General features: G+C 44.4%; 1 protein-coding gene across 2 annotated transcripts in view; it reads right to left on the bottom strand.

Moving 5' to 3' along the window:
* SMYD2 (SET and MYND domain containing 2) overlaps positions 1-18,952 on the bottom strand; it is a 49,967-nt gene extending 31,015 nt beyond the window's left edge. Inside the window, exon 1 of one of the 2 annotated variants that reach the window (XM_057551383.1) lies at positions 18,443-18,952. In XM_057551383.1, coding sequence (XP_057407366.1) covers positions 18,443-18,615 — 173 coding nt within the window. In that variant the 5' untranslated portion in view covers positions 18,616-18,952. The remainder of the gene's footprint in view (positions 1-18,442) is intronic. The other variant, XM_057551380.1, reaches the window with a different exon arrangement.
* Positions 18,953-27,048: the final 8,096 nt, after the last annotated feature.

Genomic DNA, 27,048 nt, shown 5'->3' on the forward strand with positions numbered 1-27,048 from the left:
TGCCAAGAGGAAAAGGACAGATGATGCGCGTGAAGACAGCCGTGAAATGAGTCGTGAGCAAGTGCTAAGTGACATGGACCGTGAAGGAATGCCAAAGGGATGGCAAGTACAGACGGGCAAAGCCAAGGAGGGAAGTTTGAAAATTCTTTCCAAAAAGAAGTGCGTTTGGAAATGGACAATGGATGGGTAGGTGCCACCCGTAACAATGTCCACCTGAAACAACCATAAGTTAAGGTTTGGTTTTGCAGGGGGGGAGGTCACAAAAAACCTCTCTGAGAATCTGAAGCTATTAACTCTCCCCAACAACCCACCTTCTCCCCAACCCCCAAAAACCAACAGAAAATTTTATGACATTTCAAGGGCTCACGAGTCACCTAAAGTCTATACATGGACTAGTGAAGAGTCTCTGAAACTCGAGTTAAGACCCCTTGATATAAAAGATTAGGGAATTATAACAATAATGTCTTTATTAGCTCTACACCATACCAAAAAACAAGGATTATATATAGAGATCTTCCTGCACAGATGCCAGCAGTAAAGCTAACATGAAACCAAGGTTTATTTTCAGTTTCAAGGTAACATCCCAGAGAGAAAAAAAGCAATTGGGCTCTAGTGAGCTCGGGAAGAACTCTAGTGGGATTACATCAACATGATAAATCTCCCAAAGGCCGGTTTTCGTTCAGCCCAGCCAGTCACCAAGTCCATGGCCACAAACAATGAAGATCAGGGAGAAAGAGTTAACTTGTCAGGATTGGCGAGAGGTTACATAATTCCCACTGTCCACCCCAGTGGTTCCCAAGATGCGGTCTGTAGACTACTGGGGGCCCGGAGACCCTTTCAAGGAGTCCGTGAGGTGAAAACTATTTCCAGAATACTACTACTGCCTTTTCTGTCTTGACATCTGTGCTCTAGAAGGTGTAAGGTGCCTAGAGGGTGAAACCTGCGATGCTTTAGTTCAAGTCAAAGCAGCGGCACCAAACTGTCCGAGTGGTCATTGTATTCCTCACTTCCACACACTATAGCAAGGGGGGGAAAGCCAGTATCACTTAAGAATGTCCCTAATGAAATCGAAAATATGACACAAATGAACTTACTTATGAAACAGACTCACAGACATAGAAAACAGACTTGTGGTTGCCAACAGGGGCGGAGGGGTGGGAGAGAAATGGATTGGGAGTTTGGGATGAATAGATGCAAATTATTATATATAGAATGGATAAACAACAAGGTCCTACTGTATAGTACAGAGAACTATATTCAATATCCTGTGATAAACCATAACGGAAAAGAATATGAAAAAGAATGTGTATATATATATATATATATATATATATATATATATATATACATCTCAGAATTACTGTTATACAGCAGAAATTAACACAACACTGTAAATCAACTATACTTGAATAAATTTTTAAAAAAAAGAATGTCCCTAATGAAGCAGTAACAAATATTGACGTCACTAAACCTCAACTCTTTGGTATGTGTTTTTTTTGACATCCTGAGATGAAATGGGAAGAAGGCAGGAAGCATTTCTGCTCCTACTGAAGGATGAGGGCTGTCTCAAGGAAGAGCTCTTGGCTAATCCTGGAGCCGTAAGCTGAACTAGCCACTGTTTTCTTGAAATACCATTTTTACCTGAAAGAACAACTTTAGACAAACTGGTTATTCAGACTTGTGTATCTGGCAGCTATATTATGGAAATGAATGAAGTGAGCCCATCACATCAAGGAAAATAACTAGCAGTATTTGTTGCAATGATAAAATTTGGGCTTTTGAGCAAAAATTAAAATTTCGGAACATACATCTGCAGCCCTAGGCTTGACAGTCTCTTGTCTGATGAGACTGGTGGTGGTTTTCATAATTATGATTTTTTGATATGGTTCGATGAAATAAAGTTTTAGAAGGTCTACATAATTTAGTGAACCAATGTTTTCCAAATGACCAGTGTATGATGTTTTAAAAATTACACATGGGTAAAAAAGTCATTCAAAGTACAAGACAGACTAAGGGATTTTACGTATCAGAGTACATAAAATTCACAGATGGCTTCAGATTGCACATTACAACTAGTCTTTAAGACAAAATCACTTACTGAGTTCTATCTAGTGTTGAATCAAAGAATATCCGCAATTAACTGAAAAGGCTATTAAAATACTCCTTCCCTTCCAATTACATATTTATTTGAGGCCAGATTTCCTTTGTATACTTCAACCAAAACTACATAATTCTCCAGACTGAATTCAGAAGCATATCTGAGAATCCACTTGTGCAATGGGGAGAATCCAGGATCATTTCTGAAAATGAGATCTGGGGAGGAAGCATCCCCACAGAGGGGTCTCTCAATCAGCTACTCCAGAGGAATCAATATCACCTGAAGCAGACTGGAATAAAATAAGGATTCATTTTGTATTCAGTCTGTGCAAAGAAGGTCCCTCTGTCTCATTCAGTGCGCTAAATCCAGGTGTTTCTCAGACACCGGGCCAGTCCAAGCAGGCCTGTGTCCTCTGGGAACTGGGTGATAGAACACTGCAGCTCTCACAAACAACAGAAAAGTCTTGCCTGACTCAGAGGCAGATTTTACTGTATATATGCTTATGGAGTCATCTACGTGGATACATGTGAATTTTCTTAGCAAAGATTCTCCTGAGCCAAACTGCCTTCACAATAGAAAAGGAGAGAAGCTAAGCCAGTTACGGAGAGTGAATAGCATAAGAGTCTACTCTGATCTATTTGGTAATAGCAGTTTGCGATGAAATGGGGTAGGGATGGGAGCTCTGTTTCAATTATCCTGATACGTGCTTCAGTTTTTCCCATAGCTTTTCATAGGGAGAGATGCGCACGTTTCATAAGTCTAATGGTTGAAACCCAAACTAAAATTTGCTGAGCCGGCACGTGCACTGTGTATGTGTTTGAGAGAGAAAGAGAGAGCTCCTGTGAGAGTGTGACTATTGCTGACTGCAAAGTTTAGCCAGAGGGAAACTTCATATGGGAGATCCATTTTCACTGTAGGAATATACAGGCTTTTAGAATACACTCTTGTTCCTGCAGAAGACATAGCTGTAAATCTTTCATTTGCAATGTAACCTGATCTGAATTGTCCAGGAGGTTTGGAGAAAGACTGCAAAAACCAAGAAAAGAAAACTGCCCTCAAAGAAAAGATTAATAAAGGTCATTTGGAGGAATGAAGTGAAATAACTGAAAAGGAAGGGAACTAAAGGAAAGTTACAGGTGAATCACTCATAACCTCTTGGAGTGGCTCTCAACCTCGGCTGCATGTGCCCGTCTCTGGGTGGGGTTGTGTCTAGCAATTCTCATCAGACTGACGTGTGTTGGGAGTTTTAGAGAACTACCCGGATCTAACGTGCTTCCAGAATGCAGACCCACTGGCCTAGGCCTATGGTCATCCATTTGGGTTAAGTGTTTCTGAGTGCTGAATTTGCCAAAGAAGAGTGCTGAAGCATTCTTCTCTGCAGTGCAGACTTTACAATGTAACTCTTCTTAAGAATGACTGGCACACACAGGATGTATTACGTTGTTTAGCTACCTTGATGATGGTCAGAATAAAGTGGCAGACACCGTATTTTCTAACTATGACAAGCAAATAGTCTAGAAGCCAGGTGCAAATTTTAAAAAAGAAAGGCTCAGCTTTCTTTCCGCCTCCTCCTGATTCCCGCTTCACAATGTTGGATGAAAATGATGAGTTACTTTTCCTTCTTCCCTATCTCAAGTCCTTTTTTCTTTCTGGTGCTTGAGGTGCTGTGTGATCTTGGGCAAATTATTAATCCTTTCTGAACCTGTTTCCTCCACTGTAAAGATACAGTTTCTACCTCATAGGTTTGTTATGCAAATTAAATGAGAAAATAACCCGTGACGCCTGCAACTACTAGACTTTTAATTAGCCTTCATTCTTTTGTTTTTTTTTTTTTAAGTGATGTCAACTCCTGAAATATCTTCAGTACAATGTCACTCAGACTCATAGTCAGAGGATTTATGCTTCTAAAGCCTTTGTTTTACAGGCAAACATCTACCCTGCTGTGAATGGAAGGGCTCTTTGAACTTAAGAAATGGTTCTATCCACAAAGGAAGGAAAGAAATGTTACAGGAAAATGCAACTATCTGATTCTTAGTGACTGGGACGGAACTTAGAAGACACTGCTCCTGTCATTTTCTACTGGAGGAGACACACGCAGTGATTAATTTTCTTGCTTTTAAAATTCGGAAGCCAGGAAGATCAACAAGTTAGGGTTGTAATTAACAACTCCTGCTAGTTAATGTGTTGCCACAGGCGCTGTTGGTGGAGATCAAAAGGATTTGATCCTGCAAGCTCCCTCCTTTCTGCTACTGAAATGAATGCTTCGTGGGTTTTCCCCATGAAAGAGAATGATACTGGCATGGCGTGGGTTTGCAATAACAATTACTTTTAACTAATGGTGACAGAAGAAATGACAAGTTGGCTCTGTTGAACAGAGGCAGTCCCGACCAAATGAAAAAGAGAAAAGGAAAAAAGCCCCAGTGGCGCAATGTAACTTCTCCACGGGTTGAAATAAGACAATCAGAAACAAAGTTAGCCTCCCACCCAGAGAGAGTGGTTACACTAGCAAATTTCTATTTGAGAGAAATAAAAATTGGAGAAATTGTGGCAGAACCCTGTTATAACCCCGGTCAGGGGACAAGCATAATATTAAGGGTACTGGTTTTTGTGTAACAGTGAAAGATGCTCCACATAGCACTTTAATCCACAATGTAACAGTGAAAATGGGACCACTTGCTGTGGGAGCGTCTTCCCAGAGCAGGGCTGAACCTTCCCCTGGGCATCGGGCTTTGTTCTGAGGCTTGTTAAAAGTTAGAGCCCAGGGCCGCCCGGGGAGGCGGGAAATATTTAGGGCAGTAAGGCAGCAACTAATAGGTTTTCCCCAATATTGGAATAGGAGCTGTGATTTACAAGGAGAAAGCTGGGCTTGGTGGTCAGCACTGAATGGTTGACCTTGTTATAAAACGATGACCCTGGGGGAAATGGGGTGACGCAGGTCAAAGGGTATAGTTTCAGTTGTAGGAAGAATAAGGTCTGAGGATCTACGGTACGGCACAGTCACTACAGTTAATAATACAGCAACTAGGCCAGTGAGCCACAACTACTGAGCCTGCGCGTCTGGAGCCTGTGCTCCGCAACAAGAGAGGCCACGATAGTGAGAGGCCCGCGCACCGCGATGAAGAGTGGCCCCCGCTTGCCGCAGCTAGAGAAAGCCCTCGCACAGAAACGAAGACCCAACACAGCCATAAAAAAATTAATTAATTAATTAATCAATTTAAAAAAATAATAATACAGTATTGTATGCTTGAAAGTTGCTAAGAGTTGAGCTTAAGCATTCTTGCCACACAAAAGGAAGTTACCTAGGTGAGGTGATGGATGTGTTGATTATCTTGATCTTAGTAATCATTCTACAACCGCTATGTATATCAGATCATCACACTGTACACTTTAAATACAATCATATTTGTCAATTATTCCTCAATAAAGCTAAAGAAATAGTGTAGACATGACTCTCCACATCACTGGTTCATGAAAAGTCGGGCTCAGCAATGAAAAATCGGTGAGGATGCTGATTTAGGATTTGTTTTACTGCAGGCTCTAGTTGAGATGAAATTTACCTTTGCCTTAGAAAGAACAAAATTCATGAGGCTTATGGACAGAGCAGAGAACTACTGACCCTACAGAACAATGAACATTATATTACTCTTTTCAGCCACTGGACAATACCTACAACCAAGCCTCATCTTGCAGGCCCTGTAAAATCCCTAACAGTTGAAGCCTGCCAGAAGAACAGACGTCTGCGCTTTTGAATTTAACATTCTCCTCTGAAACTCTTTATAGCAACTTTTGTGGGAGATGAGAATGACACTTCCTTGCAATTTGCCTTTGACTTCTCTGATGCCTACCGATTGGGAAGTCAAAAGGAAAGAAACAGGGGCCACGGGGCACGTGACCGAGCCAACTCCCGGGTACTTGACCGAGGTGACGGCCGCGTCTTTGAACAGGTGCGAAGGGCCGGAGAGACCTAAACTCAGAAGCTCGCGGGCTGCCGCCTGTCTCGGCCTCCGCACACGGCCGTGGGCAAGTTGAGTTCGAACACGTGTTGAATAAAGAGCCCGCCTAAAACGTGATCTGGCCCTCAGTTTCCTCGCCTGTGACATGGGTATAGTGTTGCCGGGGGAACAGGGTTGCCTCAGGCCTAGGTGAGGCAGGGTGCATGGAATGCCCTGCCAAGTAAGAAGCGGGGCGAAGGCCTGGCGGGACGCAGCGGCCCGGGGAAGCGGGCACCCCGTTCATCTGCCCAGAGAGCTGGCCGTGGATCACGTGCCGAGCAGAGCAGCGCCCCTCTCCTCGGCTGACTTCAGGGACCAGCCCTAGAGAGTGGGTATGCGGCGGGCCTGCACCCTCTGGGTGCGAACCACTTGACTTTTGCTGTCTTACTAGATCTTTCCAACAGCCGTGTGGGGTCAGTGTCGTAGACGGGGAGACTTTGCTGAGGCCGCACAGCCTGGAGTGAAGGAGCCGGGGTTGGACCCAGGCGTCAATCTGCTCAACCCGCAGGCCTTCCAGCAGGGGGCTCCTGCACCTCAAGGGGGCCTGCGCCGCACCTCCAGAAGGGACTCGGCCCTCGTCCATGAGACCCACCCGTCACTCGTGTCCCCTCTGTTTCCACCATCAGCCCCAGAGTCTGGAAAAGCTTAACAGGCCCGTGGTGTTCTGGGAGCATACTTAGGATGCTGGAACTACGGGCCCAGAGTTGTGAGTTTCACCGTACAGGGCGGGGCCTGCCCCTGGGCAGTCTAGGCATGGCCACGTCGGGATCCTTTTCCCCAGAACCTAAGCCACCCACCGCCCGTTAGGATGTCTGGCCCTCAAGAGGAGCGGCTCTCTGACACACGAGATCATCACAACAGACCTGCCTCACTTTCTTTGTTAATAGACTATATTAAGAAAACAAAAACAAAAACAAAAACACAGTTTTAGGGACTTCCCTGGCAGTCCAGTGATTAAGACTCCGAGCTTCCACTGCAGGAGGCATGGGTTCCATCCCTGGTGGGGAACGAAGATCCCACATGCCCTGCAACGTGGCAATCAGTTTCAGATTTACTGAAAAGTTAAGAGTACGGAGTGCCCTCATTACAGCCCCCCACATACACACATACATCCGCGCACACACACAATTTCCTTTACTGTTAACATCTTACATTAGTTGTACATTTGTTACAATTGAGGAAATGATATTGATACATTATTAACTAGAGTCCATAGTTTGTTCAGAGTTTCTTAGTTTTTCCCCCATGTGTTTCTTCTGTGTCAGGATCCCATCAAGGATACTGCATCACAGGTAACTGTCCACCTCACTTTTTCATTCTGAAGGTGCAGTATTGAGAGAGGAGGTTAAAGAAGCACATAATTGCTTAACTTGTTCTCGGCTTTACGTCTGAGAAAATGCTAGGGTGGAGGCTCTGCTGGGGGCTGCGTTTTGGTGTTGCGTCTGGCGGGTGCCAGCCGAGTGGGGCACCGGGTCCTGGGGAAAGGCAGGGCCCTGAGGAGGGGCTTCCCTCCAGAGCGACCCTTCTCAGAGCGGCCCCTCAGGTTGGGGTGATGGGAAGTTATGTTTAGAGGATAGAAAATTTCTGTCTGGGGTGATGGAAACACATTCTGGACATGGATAGTGGTGATGGTTACACAAATTGACTTAATACCACTGATGGTAAAGCATTAAAAATGCTTAAGTTTTATGTATATTTTAACGCTTTTTTTAAAGCTGAAAAAATAAATATGCAATTTAAACAAGAAAAAAAAAAGGAAAGAAACAACGAATGAGTTCTCTCATATAGGAACTGACAATAAGTAACAGCCACCATTTCTTCCAATGGTACAATAAATGACAGATGTTAGCAACAGTACTTTGTAACGAACACAATACTGGATTCTCCTATGACTGCTGTTGCCCTAAGTTCTACAACACCTAGGTGATTAAGTGTCAAGGAAAAGGACAAAATCAAAGTCATACAAATGTAACTATTTAAAAGCTTAAAATGCTCCTAACAATACCTCTGACTTCAACATTCTGGCCACAGAGTAGAAATAGACCATGTAAAAATACCTTTATAACCTAATGATAAACCTAAGTTCCAGAATATGGTCAGGCCCTCTGCAGCCAAACATGCGTATTAACTCCTGGCCCAAGAAACATGTGACCTGCTCTAAATCTTGCAAGAAAGTGCACCTTAAGTGGTTACAGAAGAATTTTAAGAGGTGACACTTCCATCCTCTTCATTTTCCCACAAACAATAAAAAATCGAATTGTCAATTTACTTAGGTGAATTACCCCAATTTTGGACTGGACTCTGATAACTCAAACTTATATATCATTTGAACAGATATAAATAAACTCTAAATAGTAAATAGTAAACTCCTGTCAAATAAATATAAAGTACTAACTAAATAAAACGAAGAGATTGTGGGCTGAAGTATTGAAGAGGAAGCTTCATAAAAAGAGATGCAATGTGGGGAGTTCCCTGTGGTCCAGTGGTTACGACTTGGCGTTTTCACTGCTGTGGCCCAGGTTCAATCCCTGGTCAGAGAACTAAGACCCCCCCGTCCCTGCAAGCCTCATGGTGTGGCCAGAAAGAGAAAAAAAAAGAGATGCGATTTGAGCTGGGTCTCTGTTCAGGATGAACAGACTTAGAGTAGGAGGCCTTACCAGGGAAGAAGGCAGAGGGTAAGTAGGGGAATAATGCACAGAGGAGCACTCCTGGTTCAAGTGGACATTGGGAAGAGTGAGGAATGACACAGCACCTTTATGGGTACTGGAAAGACCACTCAGACTTTGTTTAGGGTTTAAATGAAAAAGTAGCAAGGGATAACGCTAAACAGCGTGGGAAGAGCACTGAATACGGAGGACCTGAGCAGTCAAGATTTTGTCCTGAAGAAAACAGGGATCAACGAAGGGTTCTGCGGTTATTTATAAGGATTCATTTCCAAGAACAAGCAGAGCTGTATATATATTGGTACGTGATGTACATATATAGATAGGTGAGGAGGCCTGTCCAAAGAACCGCTAGTAAAATAAGTTGCAGAAATGCGACTATTCATTTAATAAATATTTACTGAGGTTATGGGGTGCCAGGCCTCAGGCTAAATGCTAGGCAACAAAGTTGAGTAAGACCTGGTTCCTGCGGTCAAGGAGTGAGTGTGATGAAGGAAGTATGCACAAGGTGCTATGGGTGCAAAGACACGTTGAGTGTGTGTGTGTGTGTGTGTGTGTCTATGTACCATTATAAGCAGTTTGGAGCTGCTGGAGTGAAACTAACACTGCAGAGCAAGCTGGACCCAAACATCACCCCAGATGCCCAGCCCTGGGAGCATGCCAGCAGGCAGCGTTGACCCTACAGTGGAGTTCTACCAGGGCCGCTCTCTGAAGACGCACAGAAAGAGAAGGTGGCAGTGGGCTGCTCTCCCCCTCTGTGCCTAGAAAATATTTAGCAGCTAGGTGTCTTGAAAGGCCCGAACACGTGCCGAAATCAATTAAATATTGAGTGAAATAAGTAGACTGTTTCTGAATCTCTACTACTTTGTGAGCCTGAAAGTTTTTAAGGTCAAAAACCCTAAAGGTTTTTTTTTTAAGTAGTATTTAGAAATATTTATTCAGGTGTATGAGTAGACTAAATTTCATCAACTTCTGAAAAATGTCTACCCAAAGTGCTGCTATTTTAACACAATGCAGGGATGCCACAATTTTATTAGACCAAACTATTATCTGATCAAAGCCCTCCCTTAGTTTGCATAAGTCATGAACCGGCATGTGTGGTTAAACTTCTGTGTTAAGAGTTTTCTTGATGACATACATTATCAGTGTTCCATAAAAGAAAAATAAAACACTCAACCCAAAACCTTACTGCCTTTAACAAAAAATCTGCTAAAATGACAAAGTTCAATGCACTACAGTGTCAACTAAAAACTGTCACTTGCCATCTGCCTCTAAAAGGATGAAGTCACTAGCCACTGCAGTCGTTGACCTTCGACACCCCCGAAAGGAGTTCAGGCTGGAGATCAGGAACGAGGCACTCTGTGCTCTGGAAAGAACCGGCAGAACAGGCCTTCGGATAGTCAGAAATGTTCAGAAGATTTATGAGCCCAATTTCTGACACCGTCTCACATCCAGAAAAGCACTGAAACGATTAACAGAGACATGTGCTCGCCGTGACTCGCAGCAACCTTCCTGAGGCTGGCAGGAACCTTCTGCCAAAATGTGTGCTTGACTGCATGTCCGCCCCTTCACCAAAATCGCATATACACTGACCTCCTCACACCCCACCTCCCAAGAGCAGTTCCTCAGAGCTCTCTGAGAGGCTGTCTCCCGGGCTACAGTCCTCATTTTGCCCCAAATAAAACTTAACTCTCATGTTGTGCTTTTTTTTAGTCGACAACGGGTTTATAAAGATGAATAAAACCTACTGGAATATAAGTTCTGTGGAGGGGAGGGTGTTGCTTTTCTTCACGGTTGTTTCCTAGGGATTCAGAACTCAGCGAGGGCTCCGTAAATATAAATATTTGCTGAATACATTAAAAACAGAATCCCTGCTCTCAGGGAGTTTACCATCTGTTCATAATTAAATGTCTCTTACTGTTGAGGTTTTAAGAACATGTGACGCTATCACTGTGAACAGCAATCATCGCTCTGCTACAGATTTGTGCAACTGACAGATAAGAGATTTTTCGGATTGCACAAGGGTGCTTCCTATACAAACATTGCTGTGGTGAGGAAAATCAACAAGGTGTGAGCCCAGGGCCCACATCCCTTGAAGAGCGTTTCCTGGTCCTCACAGACTGAAGAGAAAAAGCTCCTCCTATCCAAGATCTTTTCATTCTGCCACAGATGGCAACATAACTCCTTTCAAGTGCCTGGATATAAAATCCTTGAGGTTTTACTTGACTCAGAGGAAAAACTGCATCTTGTTGGTCAGCCAGTTTCTTTCCACCTCTCCCCCCAGGATACGTGCCTATGTCTTCAGGCCTCAGTGTGAAATTCGCTTCTTGGTAAGCGAGTCGCCCTTGTTTTTCCTCTCCCCAACGGTGACTGCAGATTCCTGGGGCTCTGAGACGCCTAGTTCGTCATAGTGCACTTGCTGATACACGCCGGTGTCTCAGCTATCACAGCGAGCACAGCGAGCATTTATTTTGGTTTCTAGGGACTATAAACTTGCCAAAGATAAGCACTTATGGATTCTCCTTCTTTAAAAAGCAAACCCAATCCATGTTAATCATGTACATGCCATATTTCCACTCAGTCATCTGAAACCTTCCACTTTGTCCCTAGATTTTACGTTAATAAATTGGCACAGGGAGTTCCATAGTATTTTTAAATTTTTGATTGAAGAAAAATCTGAGACACACAGCTGGATTCTCAGCAAGTGCATGGACTAGAAAGATAAGTTGTTTTTTCCTGAACCCTCAAGACGTTTTGGTATTATTTTCCTGCTAAATTGCATATTTCTGGCCTTCAGAGAAGTCTAGAAGAGATCTGGTTTCCTTCTGTTCTATTGTGTTGGTGTGAACGCCTTTGCAATTGAAAAGGAGGCCTCCGAGGGTGGTAGGAACAGAGTCAGCAGAAGTTACACAAAGTGAGGTGTGTGGCTTTGTGGCTGGTTAGAGCGCCTGTGCTAATGAGGCCAAGGTCATGGGTTCAGCCCCTGAAAAGGCAGTTACTTCAGTCAATTCCCCGCTGGAGGGCTGCACCCCTAAACTACCACAGATTTGCTAGAAATCCAGAGATGCAAGGGTTGGGGATGTGAGCAGGAGAGTGATGGTGGTGTACAGAGTCTGATATTGTGAATCCCTTGAGAGGGGACAGAGAGACCTCTAGTGCCAGAGCTGGCCCCTCTCCAGGGCAAGAGGATCGCTCCAGAAACCACCTAGCTGCCAGGCTAACCAAAGGACGGCGCAAAGTCTGCATCTGGTCAAGTACAATCAGGGTGGCCTGTTCCAGGTCTGTCTAGCTCCCTGGAGGTGATCAGGACATATATACTCACAGGTGCAAAGACAAGTAGGCAAACCCAGAGAGGGGCTGTCTGTGAGAGAACAGGAAATGGGAATGCAGAATCAATAACAGAGGAGAAATTCGTTTCAGTCAAATTGTCCTTATGCGGATCAGTTGAAAGCATGCCTTGAACTGAGAAATGTGATTACTCCACATCTGACGTTCAGAAAACAAGGTGGGTGTATGGTGGGAGTGACCTTAGTTATTATTGATGACTCCAATTACATACGGGATATTTGTAATTATTGATTGCCTCCTTGGGAAGCAGAAATAAAGTGGCTTAAAATTGTAATTATTTCATATTTTCTTTATATTGGCAAGAAAAAGAAAGGGGATGATAACCTCAGGCAAAAGAGGTACGTCTCAAACACCAAAATCAAGTAGAAACTTTCTTTGCATTTTTCTATTTCAAGTTCTATAACAGACGACTTCACTGTCCCAGGTTCTCACCCGTTCTGAGTTCTCCTGAAGACCAGCTGCTGCCAAACTACAGCCCTGAGCCCTGGATCTTCCCAAAGAAATTTAAGACATTTCTGAGCATCTTTTAAAGAATCTTCTGACAGATAGTGTGCTATATGCTTGTCCTACAGGAATACCATCCTGGGGCCTCTTAGCACGGCTGCACCATGAATTCTGTTTCCAAACCGTGCCCATTTAACCTTGCACAGAGTAGAGTTCTGAAGACTGGGTATGTTTAAGGAAAAAAAAGGACAGGGGGTTTATACTCTCATGCTGCCCTACCAGAGGGCACAGAAACAAACTCTTTATACGTAGCTATAAAGACTAAGATGCTGGGCTTCCCTGGTGGCGCAGTGGTTGAGAGTCTGCCTGCCAATGCAGGGGACGCGGGTTCGAGCCCTGGTCTGGGAGGATCCCACATGCCGCGGAGCGACTGGGCCCGTGGGCCACAATTGCTGAGCCTGCGCGTCTGGAGCCTATGCTCCGCAACAAGAGAGGCCGCGACGGTGAGGGACGCGCGCGCCGCGATGAAGAGTGGCCCCCGCTTGCCGCAACTAGAGAGAGCCCTCGCACAGAAACGAAGACCCAACACAGCCACAAATAAATAAATAAATAAATAAATAAAATATTTAAAAAAAAAAAAAAAAGACTAAGATGCTCAACTCGTCTTAAATAACTCAAGCATATTGAAAAATGTCCCAAACCCACAAAAGGACCAAAGCCTTGTATTTCTTTTTACATTTTATCAGGCAATAGTGGATAATACAGAAGAATATATGTAGCTCTTATGCAAATTCCAAAGCATTGGAATAAAAAACCTCTGAACCCAAAGCAGCGCAAGATACAAGACAGCTGGATCAATTTATTTGTTGAACCTTTAGAAACAATGCATTAATCTGTTGAATTATCTCTTGGGGGAAGGGGAAGCAAAAGAAAAGAGGTGATTAAAAATTGCATTCACTTGAGGAGAAATCCGAAGTGAATTAAGTCCTGGTGTCCAGGTGTGAACCACACGGTAGATTCAGGTCAAAAGGGGCAGGGAAGGAAAACAACACTCAGAATAGGAAGACATGGTTCCCTCCATGAAGGACACAGACGCTGGCCCTAGGACGCGCTCAATAAATATCTGACCCCAAAAATGTGAAATTCAAGGAAACAACCTTTCCAGCACTCAGCTACTTCCTACATAAAATGGGATAAGGTCTTCTCTACACAAACCATCCTTGGGAGGATCAAAATAAGAATGTATCTGGAAATGCTTTATGAGCTGCTAAGAGCAACACGATTTAAAGGAACGTCATTTTATATGGGATCTTCAAATTTTTGTAAGAGGATTTTGTGCAATTGCTTTTGGGAGGGAAAGGTGTTAGATGGTGGTTTTAACTCACCAGGGTTTGAATTTCACTTCAGGATATCCTGCTGCCGTTCTCTTTCATCTCAAATCGTTTCCAAATGTGCAGCTTGGTCACTGAGCCCTGATAAGCTATAACAGAAATTATGCTCCCGCGTATGAAAAATGTGCGTGTTCTGGCACTCGGCACATCTGAAGTCTTGCAGGACAGCTCCTTGCCACAGCTGAAAGAATCATGCTGGAAGCAAAGAGCAGAGAGGAGCCATGGTATCCTTGCTAGGTGGAAAATTCTGTTTTCCTCCATTTCTCTTTTCAAACATTTGTTTAATCCCACGGTAAAAGAGTATTAAAGTATCTAAGCACTTTGGAGCTACGCGAGGCTCATTTTCTTCAAAAAGCTTTATCTGTGTAGGCTAATCATATCAGTTCTGTCAGGTTTCGAAAAATACTGAAAATTGATCCCAGACACCCATTATTATGATGGGGGACCCGAGGTTGAGAACTGCCACTTTTTAACTCTGGGTCAACATGCCATCTGAATGATGACTCCACTGGCCAACAAGGTACAGTATCTCCTTCCCAGTTTTCCCCACCCCAATGCCACCACCACAAAAAAATGCCCCTGAAGTGAGACTATGTTATCACACTATTTAACATTTAGCCAAGAGAGCTTATCAAACACGTCCATACAAGCGAGACACGGGGCCAATTCTGACAGCTCCCGAAGTGTCCGGGCCGTGCTAGGCACTTGACTTCACTGTCTCAGGGCCAGCTCAGTAGGTGGGTGTTAATGTGCACAGTCTATAGATAAAGGAACCCGGGAGTTCAGAGAGCTTAAATAATTTGCCTCAAGACAAACCATCGGGAAGGGATGAAGCCAGAATTCAAACCCAGTCAATCTGGCCCCAAAGTCCCTCCTTTGTAGTCTCTAAATAAACGAAAAACTTGAAATACTGAAATGTTGAAAATGGCAACCCGATACCTCATTATCTACTGTACAGATGGCTTAACTTTATATTCTTTAATGTAACTTTTTAGAGGAAATCTGTTGTCTGTGTATTTTAATCTTCCTACCCATTTCTTAAAAATACATGTAAAAAGATGGAGGGAATCCTTTATTGGAGCACGTGTGTCCAATTTTTCATTCACAGAACAAGATAATTTGAGAACAATCTGAAGCCATTTCTCTCCTCAGAGACTCTCCAAGTCTCAGAGAATGTTCTCGGAATAAGCAGCACCACAGCAGCCCTGGGGATGACACCCCCTTCTGACAGCAGCTTCAGGCCCAGGGCTCTCTCAGAGAACCTTAAGAACAGGATCAAGGGTTCACATCTCTTAATACTGATTAAGATCAACTAAAGATGACTTCAGTTTGGTAAAACAGTGGGGAAGAGATGAATGCTGCTACAGAAAAAAAATCGGGGGGACATTACACCTGTATAACTGCTGAAATAGGCCATCTCAATCACAGTATTTTGATCGCGCAAACATTTTAATATTTAAGTCAACCGCTCTGACTGAGCCAGACAGAATATAAATTTCCTGAAACCAGGTTCGAACAGCTCTAGTCCAAGGAGGTGAAATGGGCCTTCCTACTTTGCCCCGATACTCTGAACAAACAGACAAAAAAGACAATATTCCTGCCTTTAAATGACCCATGAGCCAAGAGAATGAAAGATCAAGAGGGATACATCTGCCCTCCTGAGGAACTGCAAACACAATGAATGTTCAGATGGAACCCAGGGTTACAGATTTTTCCCTGAGACAAATACTAGCAAGTGTTAAAATATGTCAAATACCAAGTGAAATATAATGTAAAAAATGTGCCACAAAATGTTGGCCAGGCCAACGTGTGTGTGTGTGTGTGTGTGTGTGTGTGTGTGTGTGTGTGTACATAAAACGCCTCTGAGAGGTCTGATGAGGAGCCTTCTAGCAGCTGAGGCAAGATACACATCTTCCCAAGTGTCACCCTGAGAAAATGTGATACAAACTTTTGTCTGCATTGCCCTGACAGTAAGAATCCCACTCCACTGTGACTTAAGAGAATTCCCATTATTTTTCAACTTATAGAACATACTTATTCCTGAAAAAAATCACTTACTTTCCTTCAAAATAAGTCAAACCCTGATACAATTAATATGATAGGGGAGATCTGTAGTGGCTCATTTGTCTTAAGCAACATTATTTACCTTCAGCTTCTGGCACAAGAAACGATAAGGTGCAGTTTTCTTTTTATGGGAGGGAAGGGGAAGTCGTGGATTTTGCCCTGTATGCTTCAGTATGTGAGAATTCTGCTCCTACCCCCTGGGGGAACCGTGGGGACATATATGCGTTCCTCTAGTACAGCTGGACAGAATAATTTGTCCTCGGTCTATACAGACAGTTGACAGAGGAAATGGTGCTAAATCTGAGAATGATCTAGCCACTAATTCCAAACTAATCGCATTTAATGGAAACCACAGAGTGAAGTACAAATATATTTCTAATTTCACAGGTATCATGATGTCATCATTTCTTGTGTGTTATTTTAGTTGATTTCAAATGAGTCCTTGGGGAGAGAGAGGAAAGGAGCTGTGGATGTTGACAGAAGTTCACCTAAGCCAGAGAAAAGCGGGGGGAGGTGCAGCAGTCCCACCCCAATGCAGGGGGTAGCCCTGGTGAGGGATCTAAGGCAACAGTGACACTGATGAATGTCATTCAGAAAAAGGGAAAACAAAGGCAAACACCGTCCCATGCGGCAGGGTGATTTGCCAAGTTGCACCTGACTCTACCTTCCTGTTCTAAGGTCGGGGGTGTGTGTGTAGTAGATAGAGTTTGGAGGCTCAGAGCAAAAGAGAAGAATCTCTCAGCTCTGCTGCTCCACTGAGAACCCAGCTGGATTTGATCTTTAATTCACTAGAGGAGTGGTCAGGTAACTACCATCTGAGCACCTACTATGTGCCTGGTACCGCCGTCTTTCTCTCCCACGATGGACCCCAGGAATCACCAGGATCCCTGACGGAGGGAGGCCCCTTCTGGGCTGGGTGACCTTGCTTTGCTCCTGCCGCTCCAGACACCCACACTGCTTCAGACTCTGAGCCACAGCAAGGCTCAGAAGATCAAGGGACCAGACACAGCAGCCTTTTTAACTTTGGGAAAACCCAATGCTCACTTCACTCAAACGTCGCAAAGTGGTGCCACGACCCTTTAGCTCTTGGCTCACCAATTCAAAGAGCCACATCACATACAGCCCTTAAGCTGCCCACGGCATGATTCTGTGTCTAGTTCCTTTCCAGGTCCCCCCAAGCGGAAGACAGCTCTGGCAGGGAGTCTGGACAAGACTACTATAGTATTTAGCTTTTGTCCCTTCTTTTGCTCTGTCTTACCGTGGAATGAGAGGAGCACGTCTCGGAGACTGAGTACTTCCGCGTGTGTTGGACTTGAGACCTGTATTCCAAAGGTACCCGCAGGACCTCAGGTGGGCTTAAGCTAGCCCGGGACTCTCCACTTCAAAGATGAAGAAACTGAGGTTCAAAGAAAGTAAAGCAGGGTCCTGGAAGGCCCTGTACAAACGTAACTCCAATGCCATGCTTGCTGCCTCAGTAATTTTATCGAGCACTTAACTAGGTAGGAAATGGGCAGAACTGAAGACACCAGACTTCATTTGTCTTAACTATAGGTGTGACTATACATGCACAGTGACACTTCCTCTCTGGGCATTAGTTTTCTCCCCTGTGAAATGGAAAGAGTGTTGCATTCATGATTTCTAACGTGACTTTCAAGGTCTGAAACTATCATAAGGCTTGAAGATACAATTATGTGTTGGTGTATGTGAAAATATACACATACACACACATACATGATATGCTAAAATTAAATACCAATTCTAGCCATACGTTTTGCCTCATCCCCCCCCCCAGCAGCCATGTTTTCCCAATCCCAAACCAGGGCTAGATACGTCCCACCAGTGCAGCCCCTCTGAACCACGGGTGTGTGGTCAGTACTCCTCTGGCTTCCCTCCAAATACCAAGTGCAAAGGGTGACAAGAAAGAAGAGGGGCCGTGTACTTTACATGAAATATTAAGTGTCATTAAGTTCCTTGGAGGAAACACGTCAAGTCTGCGGCAGAAGAGACTGTGGGGCACAGAACACACCGCAGGAAGCACAAGTTAAAGGTGACAGGCTGTGGCTGCGCGAACCTGGGGCCCCGCTGGCAACGCACCGAGTGGGCAGTGCGTGCCAGCGCTGGGAGTAAGCCTGGCTCCAAGCCCACGTGTGAGGGCAGGACCCTGCCCCTCGCCAGTTTGCGCATCCCGCGGGAGCGAGTCGGAAAACATGCCGTGCAGGACGTGCGGCGGGAACTTGGCTGGTCCTTCCTAACGCACGTGGCACAGCCAGCCCGGGGTTCAAGGGAGCAGCCCGCCCCCTCCCCCGCGAGCCGCCGGCGCTAGGACCCCACGGGCCGCACGCACTTCCTCCCGCCGCGGTCCGCCCGCCCGTCCGTGCGGCACCCCCGGCTCCCGCCCGCCGCCGCCGCCGCCGCCGCCGCCGCCCGCGCGCACCGCCCTACCTGGCGAAGCAAAACTCGCAGTGGTTGCCCCGCTCGTTGACCGTGAGCACGTAGGCGTAGGCCGGGCAGGAGAAGAGCAAGTCCCCCACCTGGAAGGACTGCAGGGCCCGCAGCCCCCGGCCCTTGCCGGGGCTGCAGAAGCGCTCCAGACCGCCGTCGCCCTCGGCCCTCATGCCGGCGGCCGGGCTGGCGCGGAGGGGCCCTGGCGCCGGCGGAGCCCCCAGCTACGGCTCCCCGCGAGCTGTTATTGGAGAAGCGTCACACAGAGCCGCGGGGGGGCGGGGTGGGAAGCTGCCCGGCGGACGCGGCGGCGGCCACCGCTCCCCGGAAGGGACGGCGGCCCCGCCCGGTCCTCGCGCGCCCCCGGGAGGCGGGGGACCTGCCCGGCGGCCCCGCCCCGCGTGCGGGACCCTCGGCTGCCGCCCCGCACACGCCAGGGGCCGCTTCCGGTGTGGCAGCCGCGGGGAGCTGCATCCCAGGCGGCTCCTGGAAGGAGGGCGGGAGGCGTCTGCGCCTCCGCGGCGTCTCCACGGAGAGCGCTGGACGCTGCCGGCTTTCCGGTGGGCGGGATGGGGTCGCCCGGGGGTCAGGTATCCAACGCCTCCCGGAGAATCCCGTAGCGTGACCCGCGCTTGGTTAATTGAAGGGGACGGCCCAAGATGTTTCTCAACCTTAAGTTCAGTTCCTCTGTCCTTGTCAAGGACCCTAGAAGGAGTCCTCGGGGGACACCGAAGAGAAACCGCAGTAGCAAAGTTTGATGTGCTGAGGGTTAAAGGGTGCTTCCCCAAGGTTAAAGGTGTTTAAACCCTGTGAGACTTCAAACCTTCCAGAGAGTCTCTCAAGTATTCATTGTGAACCTACTCTGCCTCTGCCCCGCTGGTGGAAGTTACTTACGTAGACGGAAAAGGAAATGCACTGGTCAGGCTTGCTCACTCAGTCTCTGCATACAGGCAGCGATGCGGAGAAGGAAGGAGATAACCTTGCAGTCAAGGAACTTAGACTTGTTGGGGCGATGCCATGCTGTGGCCAGAACACACGGCTAGAATTTGCGGTGATTCTAATCGGTTTGACCACGCACTGTCATCTTAGAAAAGTCAATTAGGTTATAAGTCTCATAGAGGATTTAAGACACGCAAAGCTCATAGAACAGGGCTGAGCACGTAAGTCCTATACACTTGCATGCGATATGAGAAAGAAGGATATAATCTGTTTCACCGAGGAGTGTGTAAAGGCTGAAATTGATGTGCATGCAGTAAGGACTCAATGTATGAAGAGAGAATTTAGCAAAAAACACTAATACTGAAAACTCAAGTTTGATCTCATTATGTTGCATGTGTAAGTTAAGGACTGGTTTAGCAAAGGGAAAGATAAATGTGATTTGGAGTATGTCATAAGGTTAGTAGAATTTTTGACACGTCAATAAAATTCCTAAAATGAATAAGCCTCTGGCCTACCTGAAAAAAAAAAAAAATCATGGATACTTTCCCATTTAGGCACTTCAAGAAGCATTCACTGAGCATCCACTATGGCCAGTCGCTGGGATACAAAGATGGGCAAAATGTAGGCCTGGTTCTTTGCATTTGACATGTTCGCAATCCAACGACAATTACCCTTAGTTATTGAACACTATGGGCCAGGCATTGTGCTAAGTGCCTTAAACACATTATCCCATTTAATCTGTAATTCCAGCTGCCCAATGAGTTAGGTGTTATATATCTCCCATTTCCAAAACTAGGAAACTAAAACTCAGAATAATTTCCAAGGCCACACAACTAGGTTGCAGAATTTGGTTTCAACCTCCAGGCAGTCTGAATTTGAGGCCCATGCACTTAACCCAAATGCCCCTCTGCAAACAAAGACAGCTCTCTAAGTGTTATTATGGTGGATTGTACAAAGTGTTCTGTGGGAATACAGGCAGGGAGTGACAAACTCTGCCTGGAGAATGAGGGTTTGGTCAAGGCGGCGGCCACATTCCAGTAACGTTTGAGCTCAATCTAAAAGATAGATGGGACTTTGTAAGTGCAGGAGAGGAAGAGAGTTTTCTGGGCTGAGAGAATTGCATGGGAAACAGGTGTCTAGTTGCAGCCCCCTGAGGAGTTCTGAGTGGAGCATGAGTTCTCAAGGAGAGGGCAGGAGGTGAAGCAAGAGCAGTGGAAGGGCATCTTCTCAAGGGGTGAGTTTTGTCCCAGGTGGTGTTGAAGTCACTGAAAGTGTTTAAGCAGAGGGGCGCCACGATCAGTCCAGTGTTACAGACAGTTCTGCTGGCAGCTTTGCAGATAGACTGGAAGAGGAGAGGACCAAACACAGGACCACCAGTAAAGAGAGCAGTTGCAGTATTTTAAATGAGAGTGGAAGAAAGCTGGAATCAGGGCGGTGGCATTAGGGGAAAAGGCAAAGGTGTCGAGGGTAATTTTAATTTCTAGCTTGGCGTATGGCTTCTCCACGGCAGGCAGATAACAGTGCTGGCTTTCTAGCCTAGTAAATCTTGTAGGCTCAAAACAGGAACCATAAATATCCTAGAGTTTGGGGAATGTAAGAGGCATTTTCTTACTAATGAGGAAAGTGAGGCCCTGTGAAGTTAAATAAGTTGCCTAATAACCCAGTGGCAGAGCTAGTGTGAGATTCCATGACACATTCGTTCAACATTTAAATATTTATGATATGCTCACGGTGTTCCGGCAACAGTGATAAAGGCTGGCGATATAATGGTAACAACAACAATGAAAAAAAACTGACTTATTCCCTGTCCTCACGGAGCTTTGTACAGACTGGCAGAGGAAGCAGACATTAATCAGACAATCACATAAACAAATACAAACTGTCAACAGTCTCAAGTGCTAGGGCAGTGCTTAGAGGATATGACCTAATCTAGGAATGCTTTTCAGAGAGAGTAATGACTGAACTAAGATCTGAAGGATGAATAGAACTTAATCAAGAGAAGAGGAGGAGGGACAAGCAATGTAAGCAGAGAGAACAGCGTGTGTAATCGAGCAGGACCCTATGGGGCCTTCTCAGAACAGACCCCACCCCCACAGGGTCCCCTGCCTGCCTCCTGTCTGTAGAAAAACTTTAGCCTCCTAGGCCTTCCCCCAGTAAATTTAATCAGAGAAGCGAGAAAATGCAGAAAGAAAGGAAAACAGTCAAGCAAGACAAAATAATAATAGTTTAGCCATTAAACAAAGTCAAGGATCTTTAGTTCTTTCTCAAGGAACATAGATAATATTCTGAGCCATATCCTCTGGGCTGCTTTGCAGATACAGAAATCCCTACCAGGTAGAAGAAGTTAATTAACTTCATGCTCACCACAAGCACGTGGACTCCAGACTGGTTGGAACCAGGAAGTTGATGATGTTGACTCCTGATTACCTCACCACCAACCAATCAGAAGAATGTCCACTAGCATGCATCCCCACAACCCCAATGCCCCCACCTTTAAAAACCTTTCCCTGAAAGCCACTGGGGAGTTCAGGCCTCTTGAGCACTAGCTACCCAGACTCCTTGCTTGGCACCCTGCAATAAATGCTGCACTTTCCTCCACCACAACCCAGTATCAGTAGATTGGCTTTATAGTGCATGGACGAGCAGATCCAAGTTTGGTTTAGAAACACATGTCCGAAGTTTCATTGATTGCAAGAAGTATGACCTCCATGAAAGGGTGACTAGAGCAGGGCTAGAGGGAGAGTGTTGTTCTAGATGATTTTAGGAGGTAAGTAGGTCCTGTTGGACAACCTACAGGGAGTCCACTCTGATGAAAAAAGCCTCTGGCAGATGCCAGACTACGTTAGATGAGCTTTATGCCAGTCGCCTTCACCTAAATCGATTTTGACAATTGTGTTTTATTACAGATGGATGTTGTATGTTAATGAAAGAATTTTCTCAAGCCTCAGAAATTTCCAAATACACACCTCCCTGGGCAAATCTTGGATAAATTTGGGGACTCTGGTTTTTTTAACTTTCTGATTTCTGGAAGCTCTAACCAGCACAAAGATGAAAAGACCGACATAGAAGTAAACAAACAATTATAATGCAGTAAACAATTGAGTGTTTCAAGGATTACACGTGCAAAGTAATCTGCTTGTTTACTTTATTGCAAGTCATTTTTTCCCTCTTTCACTGAGAAAGATTTCCAACAGCTGAGCAAAACAATCGTGTAACCCCCGAGTTGTCTTTCCAAGTGAGTGGTGGCTGGAACAGACTTATTCTTATGGTGAAGGGGGCTCTGATTTTAAGAACACTGGAAAAGAAACAGCCTCATTTCAGAAAAATGCCTGTACTGAACTCAAATGACTCGAGATGGAGAAATGGTCAGTTAAGTAATAGCCATGAATTTAGGAGCTTAGCTTATGAAGAATACTGTGTTTAAAATAAACTGCCAAGGAATGGTAACTCACCAGCCCCGTAGACCGATGACAGAACTCTTAATGCAGCTCATGCTTGTCAGACAGCTACGCCGCATTCTCACATTCTGGGAAAGTCGCCATTCAGCTGCCAGGGCCCCTCCACATTTTCCACTACCTCCCACCCCACGGCTTGGAAGGAATGGAGTTTGAATGGAGTTTTTTGGTTACTTTGCCTCACCATAGCTCAGAAGAAGCCATGAGAGCATGAAGGCCCCCTTCACTTAATTTCTCTAACCTATAAGTTGATCTGATTCATGAGTAAAATATCCTTCCAACCACAGATTAGCACATAAAAGAAATAACTCCGGCCTGGGGAAATAAAGCCTTAGCAAAGCAGGAATACCAATGACCACTGATAGTGGACCCCTAGCCTATACCACTATACCTCTGTGTGTATTTCATTTATTGACTACACATGATGTGCTTACACTGTGAGAGACCCTTATTATACAAAGGTGAAAAGACCCAACACACATGCAAGCAGTTCTGTAGTAGCTGAATAATGGCATCCAAAGATATTAGGCCCAAATCCCTGGAACCTGTAAATGTTACCTTCTATGGTTTAATAGGGTCTCGCAGATGTGTTAAATTGAGGATCTTGAGTGGCGTGATTGTCTTGGATCATCCAGGTGGGCCCTCAATGCAATCACGAGAGTCTTCACAAGGGACTTCCCTGGTGGCGCAGTGGTTAAGAATCAAGTATACTTCAATAAAATAAATTAGAAAAAAAAAAAAGGCAGCAAAGACCCAAGAAAAGGCCCATTACTGACATAGTTGGTCCTGATCTAGACTAGTAAACTTTTTTCTTTATCTCTTGCTACCTTTTTTTCCCCATTTAAAAAAAGTACTGACTGTAACAAAGTTTAGAGGTTTTGCATACTTCCGTCTTACTGAGAACTGTTAACAACTTCCTTATTTTGGGGGAAGCAGTGTCTCTGGCTGGAGGAGGGGTGCTGGGTACAGAATTGACTTGTTACCAAAGGCCCATGACCTTGAGCAACTCCCCTGGAGCCAGATTTTCAGGGTTTTGCGCTACGTGTAAAATCCCCACCGATTTATGTGAGGGCAGAAGAGTTTCACCAAAAAAAGAGATGAGATATGATATTTAAAGCCTTAAAGCCTGAGTCTACCCCTCTTATAGGTTTAATCTTTACACAGAATTTGAATATATCAGTATAGTTTATTTCTTTTATAAGAGGGGAGAAAAATACAGGAGGAAAAAGTCGATAGCTGTGAATTGAATTCTTGAAGAAGAATCCGTGCAAAAATGACTGTCATCATCTCAAATGCGAGCTATGGCAACACTTTGAAAAAAAAATCTTTGGTTTAGTTTTCTTTCCTATTAAGCATTAAAAATTAGTAAGGTTAAATGTTTATTAAATCATGAAAATTTAAGGTAAATACAATATATTTTCTTAAGCTGGAAAAAGAGGATTTGTGACTTTACTTGATACAAAATGAATGTATGCAACAGTGTTTTTAAATACAGCAAAGTTAAGACCCCAATAATTTTTTGAATGACTTTGGAAAGTATACACAGGTCAAAACATTTTCTTATCTGAATATATTTTAAAGGCTACTTTTTATGAAAATTTAAACATTCAGGCATTTATTTCACTGACACATTTCTGAATTATAGCACTTTGAATGCAACAGATGAAATGTGCATTTTTGCTCCATCATTTGCTAGCTTTCCTCCACCACAAGCCTTCTCTCTGTTTTTTCTCATCTTCAGCATTTTGTAAATTGAAATCAGAAAAATTGAAAACTGAAAAAAGAATAGATTAAGTGGAAAAAAGGGAAAATGATTAATAAGTGTGGTTCTCAGGGTCAAAGTGTCAAACAGACCAAAGAGCTATGCATCCTTTCCCTAGTCAATTATTTACTGATATAACAGTGCAAAGCTCTCCCTTGGGTGCTATGGAGGAGTCAAAGTTAAATTAGACCCAGATCTTGTTCTCTAGGGACTTAGAATCTAGAAGAGGAAACATGACATATACTTAGAAAGCAACAAAAATCTACTACAGTGTAAGCCTCATGAGGGCAAGGAATGTTGTCTGTTCTGCCCACTGCTTTACCCAGGCAGTGCCAGATACAAGTTGGGCACCCAAGAAATATTTGTTGGATGAATGGATAATACCAGGTAGAGAGTGCTGAGCCATTTAAGAACCATAAAAAAATTGAAATTGATAATAGGAGAGTTAGGTCAACTTGCAGTATCTTTAAAATTATACACATATCTTACAGACAATTAAGCTGACAGGCCATGAAGAGATTCTGTGCGTTGCTATCGTTTTTCAAGTCCATCAACTGCTCTGCCATCCTCTTCAAGTAAGATCATGAACACATAAGTAAAAAGCACACTATTTAACATGCTGCTCCTCAGTGAAATGAGGAAGTTAGACTAGGTGAGTGTTTGTGGAGACAAATATGCAAGATCCTTTAGATGGCAGAACGGTTAAATGTGTACACTTGCCCATCAGATCTCTGGTTTCATAGGTATTATTGCCTAGGAGAGAGGCTGAAAGGAAAAATAATTAATAAACTATAGTAGAGGTGTTATGCAAATATGACAAACCTTGTAAATACAACACATAAATGACATGTTTGGGAAATGGGAAGAAAGATGATTAAGTTCATTTTAGTTTTACTGTATTGTTATTTAAATGAACTTCAAGTGGAAAAAAAATTGTCCTTATCTAATCTAAATAATACTAAACTTAGTTCACTTTCTTAAATCCTCTGAATCGTTTCTCAACAACTTTCTGAATAGTTGACTAAATGCACATAGTGTTTGTTTGTCCTGGGTTTTTTTTTTTTTTTTTTTAAACAGGAACCTCTTTACTAGATAACTGACTCAAAAAGCAGTGCTAGGGCTTCCCTGGTGGCGCAGTGGTTGAGAATCTGCCTGCTAATGCAGGGGACACGGGTTCGAGCCCTGGTCTGGGAAGATCCCACATGCCACGGAGCAGCTGGGCCCGTGAGCCACAACTACTGAGCCTGCGCGTCTGGAGCCTGTGCCCCGCAACGGGAGGGGCCGTAATAGTGAAAGGCCCGCGCACCGCGATGAAGAGCGGTCCCCACACCGCGATGAAGAGTGGCCCCCACTTGCCGCAACTAGAGAAAGCCCTCGCACGAACCGAAGACCCAACACAGCCAAAAATAAATAAATAAATAAATAAAGTAGCTATAAAAAAAAAATTAAAAAAAAAGGAAAAAAAAAAAAAAAAAAAAAGCAGTGCTAGTGCCTGCTCAACTTTCACCAGTCTATAGTAAAATGAGACAAACACGAACAATGTACTGCTTATATTTATAAAGCTAAAGTGACTTTTCCTAAACGACTTAAAAAAAAATCTGAGATTAGGATCTTTTTAAGTTTAGAATATCTTTTCTTTTTAAATGATGGAGGCTGTAAGTGATATTTTTTTTTTTTAACATCTTTATTGGAGTATAATTGCTTTACAATGGTGTGTTAGTTTCTGCTTTATAACAAAGTGAATCAGTTATACATATACATATGTCCCCATATCTCTTCCCTCTTGAGTCTCCCTCCCTCCCACCCTCCCTATCCCACCCCTCTAGGTGGTCACAAAGCACCAAACTGATCTCCCTGTGCTATGCGGCTGCTTCCAACTAGCTATCTATTTTATGTTTGGTCGTGTATATGTGTCCATGCCACTCTCTCACTTTGTCCCAGCTTACCCTTCCCCCTCCCCGTATCCTCATGTCCATTCTCTAGTAGGTCTGCATCTTTATTCCCATCTTACCCCTAGGTTCTTCATGACAATTTTTTTTTAAGATTCCATATATATGTGTTAGCATATGGTATTTGTTTTCCTCTTTCTGACTTACTTCACTCTGTATGACAGTCTCTAGGTCCATCCACCTCACTACAAATAACTCAGTTTCATTCCTTTTTATGGCTGAGTAATATTCCATTGTATATATGTGCCACATCTTTATCCATTCATCTGTTGATGGACACTTAGGTTGCTTCCATGTCCTGGCTATTGTAAATAGAGCTGCAATGAACATTTTGGTACATGACTCTTTTTGAATTATGGTTTTCTCAGGGTATATGCCCAGTAGTGGGATTGCTGGGTCGTATGGTAGTTTTATTTTTAGTTTTTTAAGGAACCTCCATACTGTTCTCCATAGTGGCTGTATCAATTTACATTCCCACCAACAGTGCAAGAGGGTTCCCTT

The sequence above is a fragment of the Balaenoptera acutorostrata genome, chromosome 1 (genome assembly GCF_949987535.1).
Source record: "Balaenoptera acutorostrata chromosome 1, mBalAcu1.1, whole genome shotgun sequence".
Lineage (NCBI taxonomy): Eukaryota > Metazoa > Chordata > Mammalia > Artiodactyla > Balaenopteridae > Balaenoptera > Balaenoptera acutorostrata.